The 16631-nt window shown below is 43.6% G+C and overlaps 1 protein-coding gene across 1 annotated transcript in view; it reads right to left on the reverse strand.

Moving 5' to 3' along the window:
• The window catches only part of COIL (coilin), a 53266-nt gene that overhangs the window by 19366 nt on the left and 17269 nt on the right, over window positions 1-16631 (reverse strand). Inside the window, exon 4 of the mRNA XM_029600699.1 lies at window positions 16474-16521. Within this exon, the coding sequence (XP_029456559.1) occupies window positions 16474-16521 (48 nt within the window). The remainder of the gene's footprint in view (window positions 1-16473; window positions 16522-16631) is intronic.

The following is a 16631-nucleotide window of genomic DNA, read 5'->3' on the forward strand; positions in this document are numbered from 1 at the left end:
TATACCTCTGAAATGCAGTGTAGAGCCAGAAGGAATTACCTTTCACAGAAAAATCCTACACTACTATCACTGCTGCTGCCATGGCGACCTACAAGGGATTGTGGGATCCAAAACATATCCCTCAGGGTCAAGAAAAGGAGAACAAACACCTCAGTACTGCGGCAGCCATGGTGGCCAACAGACAACCATGAAAAACAAACGACCAAACCGCCCAGCACTGCATCCTCCACGGTAGTGACCATGGAATCCAGTAGTGACCCCTTCAGGGCTAAGGGATAGAGGGCCCATTGAAGAGAAGTCTCCATGCCTGCCCAAATCTTACCATAGGCTCCATTTGATTCCAGGGGTATTAAGGTTCAGAGGCAGGTCCTGCAACTGCACCTTGCCCCATAACAGCTTGCAGACTTTGACAATTTCCTGAAAAATTGTTGCCCAGGGCCAGGAAAAAGCATCTAGTATGCAATGAGGCTGCCCTATTGTAACAGCACAATCATGAAATCTGAAAATGCACGTCTTGGAGCTCAGGCAACCACGATGGATTTAACAACCACAGCCTTCAGCAGTGGCTTTGGGCTCAGGGAAGGAGGACCGTACCCCATATAGGTGCTCCACTGCAATAAAATGCAGTGGAGCACCCCCTGAAAACAATCTCAGCCAGAGATCACCCCCCCCCCCAGACACATCCCACAATGGCAATCCAGAAATTTGAACATAAGAAATTGCCATGCTGGGTCAGACCAAGGGTCCATCAGCCCAGCATCCTGTTTCCAAGAGGCCAAAAGAACCTGGCAAGTACCCAAACACTAAGAAGATCCCATGCTACTGATGCAATTAATAGCAGTGGCTATTCCCTAAGTCAACTTGATTATTAGCAATTAATGGACTTCTCCTCCAAGAACTTATCCAAACCATTTTTAAACCCAACTACACTAACCACATCCTCTGGCAACAAATTCCAGAGCTTAATTGTGCGTTGAGTGAGAGAATTTTTTCCGATTGGTCTTAAATGTGCTACTTGCTAACTTCATGGAGTGCCCCCTAGTTCTATTAACCGAAAGTGTAAATAACAGATTCATATCTACTCGTTCAAGACCTCTCATTATTTTAAAGACCTCTATCATATCCCCCTCAGCAGTCTCTTCTCCAAGCTGAACAACCTTAACCTCTTCAGTCTTTCCTCATAAGGGAGATGTTCTATCCGCTTTATAATTTTGGTTGCCCTTCTCTGTAGCTTCTCCATCACAACTATATCTTTTTTGAGATGTGGCAACCAGAAATGTGCACAGTATTCAAGGTGCTGTCTCACGATGGAGCGACACAGAGGCATTATGACATTTTCTGTTTTGTTAACCATTCCCTTCTTAATTCCTAACAGTGCTTGCTTTTTTGACTACTACAGCACGCTCAGCCAACAATTTCAAAGTATTATCCACTATGATGCCTAGATCTTTTTCCTGGGTGGTAGCTCCTAATATGGAACCTAACATGTAACTACAGCAAGGGTTACTTTTCCCTATATGCAACACCTTGCACTTGTCCACATTAAACTTCATCTGCCATTAGGATGCCCAATCTTCCAGTCTTGCAAGGTCCTCCTGCAATGTATCACAATCTGCTTGTGATTTAACTACTCTGAATAATTTTGTATCATCTGCAAATTTGATAACCTCACTTGTCGTATTCCTTTCCAGATCATTTATAAATATAGTGAAAAGCAACGGTGCAAGTACAGATCTCTGAGGCACTCCACTGTTAACACTTTTCCACTGAGAAAATTGGCCATTTAATCCTACTCGCTGTTTCCTCTCTTTTAACCTGTTTGTAATCCATGAAAGGACATCGCCTCCTATCCCATGACTTTTTAGTTTTCTTAGAAGCCTCTCATGAGGGACTTTGTCAAATGCCTTCTGAAAATCCAAACACACTACATCTACCAGTGCACCTTCATTCACATCTTTATTAACCCCTTCAAAAAAAATGAAGCAGGTTTGTGAGGCAAAACTTCCCTAGGGTAAACCATGTCTTTCTATATGTTCTGTGATTTTGATCTTTAGACTAGTTTCCACTATTTTTCCCTGCACTGAAGTCAGGCTTACTGGTCTATAGTTTCCCAGATTGCCCCTGAAGCCCTTTTTAAATATTGGTGTTACATTGGCCAATGTAACACCAATTTTAACTAATATATCTGAAATTTCATTTTTGGGTACCTTCAGAACCCTGGGATGCATACCATCTAGCCCAGATGATTTGCTACTCTTTAGTTTGTCAATCTGGCCTACTACATCTTCCAGGTTCACGGTGATTTGGTTCAGTTCATCTGACTCATTCCCCTTGAAAACCATCTCCGGAACTGCTATCTCCCCAAAATCCTCATTAGTAAACACAGAAGCAAAGAATTAATTTAGTCTTTCTGCAATGGCCTTATCTTCCCTAAGAGCCCTTTTAACCCCTCGGTCATCTAACGGTCCAACCGACTCCCTCATAGGTTTCTTGCTTCGGATATATTTTTTAAAGTTTTTATTATGAGTTTTTGCCTCTACGGCCAACTTCAGTTCAAATTCTCTCTTCGCCTGTCTTATCAATGTTTTATACGCTTAATATGACAATGCTTATTCTTTTTCCAATTTTCTTCGGATGTAGCCTTCTTCCAATTTTTGAAGGATTATTTTTGGCTAACATAGCCTCTTTCACCTCACCTTTTAACCATGCCAGTAATTGTTTTGCCTTGCTTCACCTTTCTTAATGCGTGGAATACATCTGGACTGCGCATCTAGGATTGTATTTTTAACAATGTGCATGTCTGTTGAACACTTTTAGCCTTTGCAGCTGCACCTTTCAGTTTTTTTCTATTTTCCTCATTTTATCAAAGTTTCCCTTTTGAAAGTTTAGTGTGAGAGCTGCAGATTTACTTATTGTCCCCCTTCTAGTTATTAGTTTAAATTTGATCATGTTATGATCACTGTTGCCAAGTGGCCCCACCACTGTTACATCTCTCACCAAATCCTGCGTTCCACTAAGAATGAAATCTAAAGGTGTCAGCAAGCCTGTCGTTGTTTTCTACCGAAACCAACCGGTCTTCTCTATCATCCACCTTCAACAGTATTTTATTTCATATATATTTTTTGTAATTTTCTGGTGTATTTTTTAAAATGTCCTCCGTCTATTGCAAGACGGTTGAGATGCCAGTCCAGATGAAAATGGTACGATAAAGGATCTGTTTAAAAGGATCTGTTTAAAATGCCCCTGAAGAAGCACTGTTTGTGTGAAACACGGCCGTATAGGGCGCTTAAAAATTCCTGGACTGTGGTTACATTTAATTTTTAATTTTAAAAAATACACCAAAAAATTACCAAATATATGAAATAAAATACTGTTGAAGGTGGATGATAGAGAAGACCGGTTGGTTTCGGTAGAAAACGACAGGCTTGCTGACACCTTCATCTAGGCTATTTAAAATTTATTATTGGGTTCCCACTCATTTGTGATTGGTAATTGAAATCTCCCATTATTAATGCACTGCCAAATTGGTTAGCTTCCCTGATTTCTCTAAGGATTTCACCATCTGTCTGACCATTTTGTCCAGATGGACAGTAGTATACTCCTATCATTATACGCTTACCCAACATACATGGGATTTCTACCCATATAGATTCTACTGAACATTTAGTCTCTTTATCCTGTTGGACTCTATACCCTCCCAGACATAAAGTGCCACACCCCCAACAAGTTGATCCTCCCTATCATTGTGATATAATTTGTACCCTGATATAGCACTATCTTATTGGTTATCCTCCTTCCACAAGGTCTCTGTGATGCTAATTATGTCTCATCATTCGTTGCTATACATTCTAACTCTCCCATCTTAATTCTTAGACTTCTGGCATTGACATACAGACATTTCAAAGTGCATTTTTTGTTTGTATTAACAACCTTCTTTTCAGTTGACATGGATAATTTGGAATTCTTTAGCTTAGGTGATTCTTTACTTATAGGCATATGGGCTAGTTCCATGAGACCCACCAACAGCTCTCTGCCAGCACTTCCGACCCGCCCTCCTTGGCACTGAAGCCCACGCTGTCCGTTCTGGAACCACTGCTGGAACGGCTCAATGTGTTCATTGGTGCATTACCGATATAGCTGGCATCGGTTCCCAGGAAGCCATAGATGCTTGGTGTGGCACAGATGCTTCCCCTGACTGATACGGTGCTCATTGCCAGTTCCTCCGAGGAGGAAGCCAGCAGGGATGCTGAGGCCTGAAGCCCCCCATCCAGCTTAGCCGGGGCCAGCACTGGTGCTACCAGTGCCCATGCCTCTGGACGAAGGCCGAGCACCTAGGGCCCCATACCCTGTGAACTACAGTGAGGATGAGGCTCCGTAAGACCCCTGGGGAGGTGACACTGCAGATTCCTCCTTTGAGAATTGAGGGTCTCCCTTCAGAGTCTTCTCCTCCAGAGGAACGAAGGAAGTCTCCACCAGAGAACTTAAGCTTCACAGGTTTTGTGCGGCCGATGGCTGAGCCCATCCCTTTTCAGCTACTGATGGAGGAGGATGCCAGGCACAAGATGATGGAAATCCTCCAGTTTTTGGAGGCTCCTAAGGAGATCGTGGTTGTCCCGGTGCATGAGATCCTTAGAGAGTTGCTTCTGCAGATCTGGGAACACCCCCTCACAGTACCTCCCATGAACAGGAAGGTGGATGGTGTTTACCTCGTCCATAAGGCTACCAGATTCGAGAAATGTCAGCTGTCACACCAATCAGTTTTGTCAAATCTGCTCTCAAGAGGGCCAAGTGTTCTTGGACCTATGCCGCGGCACGAGCTGGTGCCTCCCCAAGTCTGGCACCATGCATCAAAGGTGATCAGTGCCGATGTTTCCCTCGGTGCTCGGCCCGGTCTTTCCCTGGTGCCTAGGTCGATGACAACGAACATGACATTCTTGACCTGGAAGAAACCAACAGCAGCAAGGTCTCATGCGACCCAATCCACCAGCAGCATCGACAGATCTGAAGACCCCGCCGATGTCGATGGTATGGTATGCATCGGTGTGGCTCCAAGGTCTATCAATGCAGATGCCGCCGATGCAGACATCCATGGCTTGGACTTTCTCAACCAGAAGAGTTTTTCCATCTTATCGAGTCGAGCATGACATCCCTTAGGGGTCATCTGGGCGCACTTGTAACAACCCCGGACAACATGAGATGCTCCTAGGCACATACCTCGTGAGGGTCCGTGATGGACATGGTCCTCATGCACTGGGGGCATTGACGAAAATCAGACGAGGCCATGATGAACGAAAAATCATGAGAGGTCTAGAATGGGTAAATGTGAATCAGTTATTTACTCTTTCGGATAATAGACTAGGGGGCACTCCATGAAGTTAGCATGTGGCACATTTAAAACTAGTCGGAGAAAGTTCTTTTTCACTCAATGCACAATTAAACTCTGGAATTTGTTGCCAGAGGATGTGGTTAGTGCAGTTAGGGTAGCTGTGTTTAAAAAAGGATTGGATAAGTTCTTGGAGGAGAAGTCCATTACCTGCTATTAATTAATTTGACTTAGAGAATAGCCACTGCTATTACTAGCAACAGTAACATGGAACAGACTTAGTTTTTACTTGCCAGGTTCTTGTGGCCTGGATTGGCCACTGTTGGGCTTGATGGACCCTTGGTCTGACCCAGTATGGCATGTTCTTATAAGAAGGTAATAAAACGAGAGCAGTGAAGGTAGGTAGTTGAAGCTGGCAGGCACCGAGGCATCGCCACCACAGGGGAACAAAAGCGAAAATAAACTTACCAAGAATGCTGAAAAATCTGACTAAGGAGCCTGAGGGGAGGAACTGAGAGGTAACGGTGTCGACAGAAATGCAAAAAAACCCCTGATATTAACTGGTGAAAGTTTTTCCCAAAGGCAATTTTCTAAGGAAAAAGCCAAGAGCTCACTTAATTGCGAGGTGAAAGCTCTGCAGACAAAAAGAGATTGAAGTGGGACCCTGCATGGATACGTGGTTATAGGGTATGCTGAGTGTGCCTAGTCAAAGTTCCAGAAACTTTGGCATAAGGTTTCCCTGCCAGGCTCCATCTGATGATGTCACTCATGTGCAAGGACTACCATCCTGGTTGTCCTAGGAGAAAGTGCTGTGAGTCAGAGAGCATACAAATATGGGAGTGTGAAAGCTTGTGCGAGCCCATGAGCAAGTGTGAATTTATTTATTTATTTATTTAAACTCTTTTCTATACCGTTGTTAAGATGGATACCAACGGTTTACAGTAAGGCACATAAAAATAATGATGCTATAGTATATCAATTTATGCAGGTGCCATAATGGTTCGGTAACATAGTTCATAGTTTGTAAACAATATTAATTGGTAAATGTTATAAATCATGTCCAAATCGCTTTAAATCAGTTTTGAATACAATACTAGCTTTATAATTGTAATTTTTGGTGATGAACGAAAAAATAAAAACAAAAACTACACACATTGATTAGGGCGATGTGTGTGGGTGTTCGATTGTTCGTACCTTGGACTTCCCTGGGTTTTATTCTCCCTTCTCTTTTTGATAAGCTTGTTTAAAGAGCCAGGTTTTTAAACTTTTTCTAAAGGTTTTGCTGTCTCTTTGTAATCTTAACTCCAAGGGCATGGTGTTCTATATGTGTGTGTTTGTATCAGTGAGTGTTTGTGAATAAGCACATGAGAGGGAGGAGAAAGTTTGTCTCTCCCCCCCCCCACAAATTAATCCACAACAATCTTATGGGGACTAGAATCAAAAGCTCCTAGGTACTGGCATCACTGCAGTGCATATAAATATAATATACTTGCTGTGATATTTTACCTCAAAAACCTGTACTTTGAATGTCCTTTTCCATATAAAATCTGTTATAAATTCATAATTTTTAATTGTGTTTGGAGGTGTGTAAGACTGTAAGGTTCACCTAGGGCACTTAATACCCTTGGCACCAGCCCTGTTACACTGGCTCCAAGTGGGAAAACAGGATTCTGGCTGAAACTGTGCTATTTTGGGGTCAGTGGCTTTTCCCCGACTTGCCCAGGGCTTCACTTTTCATTTTTTTAAAGCCCTGGAGGAACAGTCCTCTCTCCACTGGAGTAAGTAGGCAGAATAGAGCCTGGGGAATCATAAAAGCAGCAGCCTGTCCAACACATAATCAATAGGAATGCCCTAGTGATGGTGGTGGTGGGGCATGGAGAAGTGGCAAGCTACAGTCAAAATGGACGGGGTGAGCCAGAAGAGAGACCCCGTGCAATGTTGGAGAGATTTCTGTCTGAGGTAGCAAGACTGAGTTCTGAGGGGGGGCAGGTGGCTGTGGAACCAGTGAACCTCCTGGAGAGTGGGGGTGCCAGGAAAGGTTGGAATGGGAAAGGGACGGGATGCTGCAGCCTAAGGGAAAGGCTGGCAGTAAGCAAACATTTTACATACTGACATAAGAATGCTGGAGCGGAGGCAGCAGCACAACAGTGGAATATGCATGTCAGAATCAGATGTGTGTGTGTGTGTGTGTCAGAGAGACCCTGACACACACACATAGTGTCAGTGAGAGTAAGGAGATGGGTGGGTGTCTCTTTCTGACACTAAGTGTGTGTGGGGGGGGGTGTCTCTGACACAGGTATACTCTCTCTTTCTGTGACACAAAATCCCACCCATATACTAAGAGCAAGAATGTATGTGTGTGACTTTGAGTCAGAGAAAGAGAGAAACACACACACACAGAAGCAACAAAGTGGGTATCTGAGAGACTCTGTATATGTGTGTGTGTTTCGGACACTGACTGGCCGTGTGGTTTGTCTCATTTGGCAAATGATTCCAAAAATCCAGGATATATATATAGTATATAAAAGATGTAACCAAACTTGTAGGGGCCCAACCAATAGCATGGGTAGAAGGCAGACTGCAGCTCAGTTTGCTTACTCCTGTTCTAGGGTGTGTTCTGTTACTTAGTTATTCAGGAAAAAGTGAAATTAATGTTGGACACTTTTTGGCTCCATTCTTCCAGACTCCATGTCACATGATGTATCTCTCATAGGTCAGTTTGGCTTCTTTTCGAAGCTGTTGAAGCATGCACTGCAGGGAAAGTGCACAAGACAGTCAGTCAGATACCCCATGGGCTGGTTTTTTAAAAATCTCTTGGGCCTAAACTTTCCTGCAATCCACCCCTGCCCTAGAGCAAGTAATAGCAGCAACCTAAACATTCAAGGAATTAAATTCAAAACCCTTAGAGAAACACTCTTGCAAAAATTCAAGAACCATTGGCATTGATGCTGTCCCTAGGAAGTAAATGCCTATCAACACACCACTTCTCAAAAACAAACTCTCCAAACCACACATAAGCTAGAGAAGTGGAAAGCTTCATGGCTTTCAAGAGAGTATTCACCACCTCCTGGGAATAACCCTTCCTTGCTAGATGTGCCCTCTCAATAGCCAGGCCGGAAGACAAAACTGATTCAGATCCTCAAGTAGAATTGGTCTCTGGGACAAGAGCTCTCTGTGTGGAGAGAACCACAATGGCACTTTCTGCAACAACTGCACTATATCCACATACTAAAGATGTCCCAGTCAGTCTGGAGGACCAGAGATCTTTTGAACCACTCTTCCAATTAAGGGCCACAGACAGAGAATATCCTCCATCTGTCAAAACTGAAACAGAGCATCCAGACTGAAAAAACTCTTCTCCAACTGAAAAATGTGTTCACCTTTGCATTTTTGAAGGTCGCCATCAGGTCCATCAGTGAATGGGCCCTCCTGGCTACTAACTGAGCAAACGCCAAGTGAGACAAGGAACATTCCAATGGATCCACTACATAGTGATTGAGGTATTTGTACATTCTCCACCCCTGCAATGTGTGAAGCTGAAACCATCTTCAAATTTGTTTCCACCTTTCCTCTGCTTCCTGTAGGCTCTTGGTACCTCTTTGATGGCTCACATATACTACCGTAGTGGCATTACTGAATATTATGCTGTCCACCTGAACCGAAGTGAAGTGCAGCCAACTGGACAGCCCTGAACTACAGTCGACTGATGGACCATCTCATTTCCCTACCGACCTTGAGCAAATAACCCTGACAATGAGCCCCCTCCCCCCCCCCCTAATCCCATTAGAATTGCATCAGTCATCATCACCCAGACAGAAAATTCGAGATCCACTCCTAATGTCAAATTCTAAGAATCCATTCACCAGTGCAAACTGTTCCTGACTGCTAGTAGTACTGACAGTCAAATGAAATCATCTTAAGACTGAGGATCCCACCTGGAAAGCAAGGCACTCTGAAGGGGTTCTCATGTGTTTTCTCGCCTACGGCACCAGATCCAACAGTGCAGCCGTAGAACTGAGAAGCTGCAGTTAAATCTACACAACCAGAGACCTGACCAACAGCAAAGACCAAACCTGCTGCTGTAGTTTTAGAATCCCGTGCTCAGTTAGATGAATGTGACTTTCTTTGGTGTCAACTAGAGCTCCCAAGTACTCCAGAATCTGAGAAAGCGTCAAGACTACTTTTGGAAATGTTGACTATCCAACTTAACTCATGCAACTGAATCACGTTATTGGTACCCTCACACTTTCTTGCTCTGACTTCCCCCATATTAGCCAATCATCCAGACAGAGATGCACCAAAATTCCTTCCCTTCAGAGCACCACCACCACAACCACCATCACCTTTGAAAAGGTTCAGGGGGCCGTGGCCAAACCAAAAGGGAGGGTTTGACATTGGAAATGTTCTCCCAACACCGCAAATTGAAGGATCTGCGATATTCTTTATGAATCGGGATATGAAAATTTGTCTCCATAATATCCAATGAGATCAAAAATTCCCTTTGCCTTACTGCTCAAATGATTCCCTCAAAAGTTTCCATATGGAAATGAGTCAAAGAAACCTGTTAACCTGCTTCAATTCCAGGTTGGGGCAGACAGTGCTTCCTTTCTTGGTAACCACAAAGTAAACTGCGTAACAGCCAAACCCCCTCTGAAAGCTTAGTCATGGCACTGCCACTTCAGAGTGAGGAGGCACTGGCATGTCAATGTTACTGCCTCCCGCTCTGTCAACAAATGATAAGGGGGAGACATAAATGCATCTGAAACAGCAAGAAAGTTGAACAGCATAGCTACCCCGAATGATGTCCAAGATCCAAAGTAATTTGGCCTATTGCCAATAAAACCTTGATAGCCATCTGCCTTTCTCCAGCACCAGGGTCTGGACCTCTCAACTCTCACTGGGAGGCTCTAGAGGAGCTTGCCCTAGAGAACCTGTCCTTTCCCCCTCTTTTGGAATGAAAGGACCGATATCTTCCAAATGACAGGGCTCTCTGAGAATTAATAGAATGCCCCCTACCTATACCTCCAAATCCCGAAACTTATTACTGGCTAAAAGAGAACAAGAGGAACTTGTAGGCCTATTCTCTGGTGGCCAGGCACTATAGAGCCTCCCCTTATCTTGCCCCTTTTTTCAAACTCTTTTCTAAACAGCAGCTGGATGCTGGACATGTCGTTTTTTTACACCCACGGCCTTTGAGCAATCGTTGTTGTCACCGGGTCTCCACCTTCCTTACTTTTTACATGCCACTCCACGGATGGCCCCCATTGCTTTAAAGTGGAGCCTGCTCTATTTTCCCCTCCTGCATGCATGGTGTTACCTGTGCAAGGCCCTTAACTTAGATTGTACAGTATCTTAATTTCTCCCTGTATGTGGTAATCCCAGCTTTATGCCCAGGCTTGCAAGAAGTCCCTTCTCTCAGTGTGGACTTAAATTGGGTGGGTCAACTTTTTTCTGAGAATGGTAGCGTCAAGCCCTTCTCCGCTCTTTGTGAGGAGTTCAACTTACCTGACACCCATATTTTTGCCTCTTTACAAATTCACAGCTATATCCGAGCTCTCCAGGTTTGCGATTGGAATAGTGTCCAACGAGACACTATATGCAATATACTTGACAGAGGACCCTGCCCCACACACTTACTACTATAAGCTTTTGCTGCAACTGAAACCTCCTCTGAATTTTGAAGGTCTTCTCCTACAGTGGCAGAATGAGATTCCACTAGATATGACAGCAGCGCAATATGCTCTCTGCTTCAAGCGTATTCCAACAATTGTGAGAGGTCAGGACCTGCGCGAAACCCAATATAAATTCCTCATGCGCTACTACTACTCTCAGATTCGAGCACATCGTATCAATCTCATCCCCTCGCCCATTTGTGAGAAATGTACCCTTTCATCAGGCACGCTAGGTCATAAGTTTTGGGCTTGTCCTAAAGTCCAGAACTTCTAGCGCGCAGTGATAGCTTACATTTTCCAAGTGACTAGGATACAGATACTGGCTCAGACACATGCACTTCTCTTCGACCATCTTTGTGGGATAGCACTAGGTAAGCGGCCCAAGAGGCTGTAGATTTGGAAAGTTTTACTTTTAGCCAGGAAATCCATACTCCACACCTCAGTAGGACTCGACCTGCCTAATCTGACATTTTGGAAGAATCAACTCCACCTTTTATGCCAAGCTGAGAAGGTGGCGGAACACATAGATATTGCTCACAAAACCCGGCCCTTCCTCTCTGTTTGGGATGCCTACATCCAATCGGTGCCGCACAGCGCATGCAGCTTAATATTAAATGATCTGTCCATGCCCTCTGCTCTGTAAGTCTCTGTTTTTTGCTTTATGCTTCGTACCTTAGTATGGCCTATGGGTGGGGGGTTTAACTGCTTTACTGGGGGAGGCTGAGCAGAACCTATCAGCCTCCCTCGTGTTCTTTGTTCAGAGCTGAGCTTGTTACTTGAGCAGGGAAGGCGGTTTGTGAGTTTTGCTATCTCTTTAGTGTGTATTTGCTGTCACTATTATTCATGTATTCATTTATGGTTGACGCATTGTTTGCTTTGTGACACTGTTGGTTATAAGTGAAACTTAAGATACTTAAACATAAAAGGCAGCTTAGTCAAACTGGTTTTAGAAATGTAATCCTGTGGACCAACTTCGCAGCCAAAGTAGCCGCCTTGCCACCAATAAGGTCACCATCCCCTGGCAATCATTCTTACTAAATCAAAGGTGGTGTCTGCTAGATACGCAGTGCCAACTGAAGACGTTAGTCTACCACATTCTCACATCCTCTTAAACATGCTGTGCCAACTGTAAGCCAGATCTATGAGGCTGCAACTTAAGAGAGCCATACTGACAGCCTCATAGGTTTGCTTTAAAACAATCTTCCTATCCCAAGTGTCCTTCAAAGTTGCAACCCACAAAATTGGAATTGTAGTGCGCTTTGTCTCCAAACAGACCAGCGCATCTCGTTTGGGAAACCTCAACCTGTCTCTCTGAGGCACCAAAGGATATAATTTTGCCAGCACTCGACCACCACTAAAATTTGCTTCAGGAGACACCCACTCCAATCACATCATTCACCTCTTTATGCAAGGGAAAAGATCTGAAAGATTTTCTAATACTGATGCTAATAGAATCCTCCGCTGAGGAGGGATCATCCTCCTTGTTTTCGGCTAAATTCAGTGCACTCAAAGATTGAGAAATCAAGGATGCCAGCTCTTCCTTATGGAAGAGATGCACTATAGATGAACCATCTTCTGCTTCAGGAGAAAATTCATCCTCCTCCAATTCCTCCTCACTAGCTGGATCAGGAAGCTTTTTAAAACCATCCAGGGACCCATCTAAATCCAAAATAAATTCCTCCGCCAGGTTATATTTTTACACCCCCCTAAGCCTCTTTCTACTTAAGGCCCCGGAGGCAAACGTGGCTGGAAGACCCAGAGTGGATCCTGGGACTGAACTCTGTCCCATGGAAAAAACCTGATGCATACATTTAAAAAATTCAGTAGCCCAGGCAAAGAAGGAAGACTATTCTTTTGGGGCAGGAACCGAAAATAACCTTGTAAGGGGCGCAGCCATGAGGGAAATCAGCCTTAGCCTGGATGCCTGCCCTTCAGCAGTGAGAGGAGTACCTGAGTTTCCTTTACTCCTCTGCGAGACCAAAATAGGCACTGCTCTGGTGTTAGCGGGTGAGGCCCCAATCGCAGAAGACTTTAGTGACTGGCACCAATAACTCTTTCCTCCTGAGTCGCTGCCTTTGGCTCCACAGAGATCTCCCCTTTCAGTTAAAAGACACAGCAAAGTCTAGCTGCTACCCAGTGTGAATTTTCTCGAGGCCACAACTTCTTCAGAGCACGTGCTTCTTCCTGCACTCGGCAAGAGATGCCATTGCTGTACCACTGCTTCCTCCGCTGACTGCAAGGTACCATGGCAGCCAGGAAAGCACCGTCAAAGCGACTTACCCAAAACAGCCCCTCTTGCAGAAACACTTCTGAGCCTCGCACTGCCTCTGCTCTAGAAAAACCTCCTTTTCTTTTTTTGAACTTTATGCGACAACCATCCAAGCACAAATTACAAGGCTGCAGGAGAAGAACGAAGAAGACTGGAGAAGGAGTGGGGGAAAGGGAGGGCAAAAGGGAGAAGACCACCTAGCCCAATCCAAACCAGAAGAAATTCTGGAAGCCCCCTGGGTAATGCTCTGCTCAACTGAGGGAGGGAGCAAGCACAAGGATTTCACCTCAGAAGCTGCCCTTTTTTAAAAAAAAAATCCTCCTAGGTTAGGACAATGCTCAACGGAGGGAGTAAGAGCAATTCTTTCACCTCTGGAGCTGTCGCTTAATCCTTTATCCTGATTAGGCTAACCAGGCCTTAGTCCAAAACACAGGAGGCATACTGTACCATCTGCTAGAGACAGAGAATACTAGCAAGCTGTGATCAGCACGGATGCATATCAGTGAGCCTGTTATTCTCTGTCTCCATCTGCTGGTCAGTTGGCATAACCCATTTGAAGGGACTGGTCTGAATGGATGATGAAGATTAGGTTTCCTGATGTGCATTACTCTGCAGCTGTACATATTAAACTGCATCTGCCATTTAGATGACCAATCTCCTAGCCTCACAGGGTCCTTCTGTAGTTCCTCACAATTTTCTGCTGTTTTAACGACTCAAAACAATTTTGTATCATCTGTAAATATGGTCACTTCACTCGCTCTTCCCTTTTCTAGATCATTTATGACTATGTTAATTAGAACAAGTCCTAGGTACAGACCCCCTAAGGCACTGCACTAACAGCCTTTCTCCTCCATTTTATCATTCCTCTGTAATTGCTTTTAAGTGGTAGTCAAGGTCATGGCAAGATAGGAGCAATAGTACTCCACTAGCCACTTTCTCGCTATCAAGCTCACCCAATAAAAATTATTTTAGCCAAAAGATCTTCATTCAAAAATTGGAAGGAGGATCCAACAGAAGAAAATAGGATAAAGCATAAGCATTGGCAAGTTAAATTTAAGACATTAATAAGACAGGCTGAAGAGAGAATTTGAAAAGAAATTGGCCGTAGAGGCAAAAACTCACAGTAAAAACTTTTAAAAATATAGGCAGAGCAGAAAGCCTGCAAGGGAGTCAGTTGGACCGTTAGATGATCGAGGGGTTAAAGGGGCACTTAGAGAAGATAAGGCCATCGTGGAAAGATTAAAGAATTTCTTTGCTTCGGTGTTTACTGAAGAGGATGTTGGGGAGATACCCATTCCGGAGAATGGTTTCATGGGTAATGATTCAGATGGACTGAACCAAATCACGGTGAACCTAGAAGATGTGGTAGGCCTGACTGACAAACTGAAGAGTAGTAAATCACCTAGACCGGATGGTATACACCCCAGGGTTCTGAAGGAACTCAAAAATGAAATTTCAGATCTATTAGTAAAAATTTGTAACCTATCATTAAAATCATCCATTGTACCTGAAGACTGTAGGGTGGCTAATGTAACCCCAATATTTAAAAAGGGCTCCAGGGGTGATCCAGGAAACTACAGACCGGTTAGCCTGACTTCAGAGCCAGGAAAAATAGTGGAAAGTGTTCTAAACATCAAAATCACAGAACATATAGAAAGACATGGTTTAATGGAACAAAGTCAGCATGGCTTTACCCAAGGCAAGTCTTGCCTCACAAATCTGCTTCACTTTTCTGAAGGGGTTAATAAACATGTATATATAGGTGAACCGGTAGATGTAGTGTAGTATTTGGATTTTCAGAAGGTATTCGACAAAGTTCCTCATGAGAGGCTTCTAGGAAAAGTAAAACGTCATGTGATAGGTGGCAATGTACATTCATGGATTACAAACTGGTTAGAAAACAGGAAGCAGAGAGTAGGATCAAATGGACAACTTTCTCAGTGGAGGGGAGTGGGCAGTGGAGTGCCTCAGGGATCTGTACTGGGACCTGTGCTTTTCAATATATTTATAAATGATCTGGAAACAAATACGACGAGTGAGGTAATCAAATTTGCAGATGATACAAAATTGTTCAGAGTAGTTAAATCACAAGCAAATTGTGATAAATTGCAGGAAGACCTTGTGATGCTGGAAAATTGGGCATCCAAATGGCAGATGACATTTAATGTGGATAAGTGCAAGGTGATGCAAATAGGGAAAAATAACCCAGGCTATAGTTACACAATGTTAGGTTCCATATTAGAAACTACCACCCAGGAAAGAGATTTAGGCGTCATAGTGGATAATACAGTGAAATCGTCGGTTCAGTGTGCTGTGGCAGTCAAAAAAGCAAACAGAATGTTGGGAATTATTAGGAAGGGAATGGTGAATAAAACGGAAAATGTCATAATGCCTCTATATTGCTCCATAGTGAGACCGCACCTTGAATACTGTGTACAATTCTGGTCGCCACATCTCAAAAAAGATATAATTACAATGGAGAAGGTACAGAGAAGGGCAACCAAAATGATAAAGGGGGATGGAACAGCTCCCCTATGAGGAAAGACTAAAGAGGTTAGTACTGTTCAGCTTGGAGAAGAGACGGCTGAGGAGGGATATGATAGAGGTCTTTAAGACCATGAAAGGTCTAGAACGGGTAAATGTGAATCTGTTATTTATTCTTTCGGATAATGGAGGGACTAGGGAGCACTCCATGAAGTTAGCATGTAGCACATTTAAAACTAATCGGAGAAAGTTCTTTTTCACTCAATGCACAATTAAACTCTGGAATTTGTTGCCAGGGGATGTGGTTAGTGCAGTTAGTGTAGCTGAGTTTAAAAAACATTTGGATAAGTTCTTGGAGGAGAAGTCCATTACCTGCTATTAATTAATTTGACTTAGAAAATAGCCACCGCTATTACTAGCATCAGTGGCATGGGATAAGCTTAGTTTTTGGGTACTTGCCAGGTTCTTATGGCCTGGATTCGCCACTGTTGGAAACAGGATGCTGGGCTTGATGGACCCTTAGTCTGACCCAGTATGGCATGTTATTACCTATTTTTCCAAGATAGGACCAAAATGATCACTGTGCTTCTCCTTCCATTCCCCATTAAACAAGACAATACTGATGCTTCCAGGTGAAAAATCAGTCCGTCCCCCCAGCATTAAACCAACAAAAAAACTGTCCATCAAATTTTTCTTTTTATAGACTTAAAAAGTGAGAGCAGTACCTTGTAGTCAGATACTTCAGGTGTGTAATTTTCAGTTAATTCCAAAAGCTGTTAGGGAAAAAAGACAAATGAAAGCAGGAAAGAAAAAAAAGACAAATTAAGCTAAAAAGCTTCAATTAGGATAAAAACATAGTAGATGACAGTAGAGAAAAAAACAA

The sequence above is a fragment of the Rhinatrema bivittatum genome, chromosome 4 (assembly GCF_901001135.1).
Source record: "Rhinatrema bivittatum chromosome 4, aRhiBiv1.1, whole genome shotgun sequence".
NCBI lineage: Eukaryota > Metazoa > Chordata > Amphibia > Gymnophiona > Rhinatrematidae > Rhinatrema > Rhinatrema bivittatum.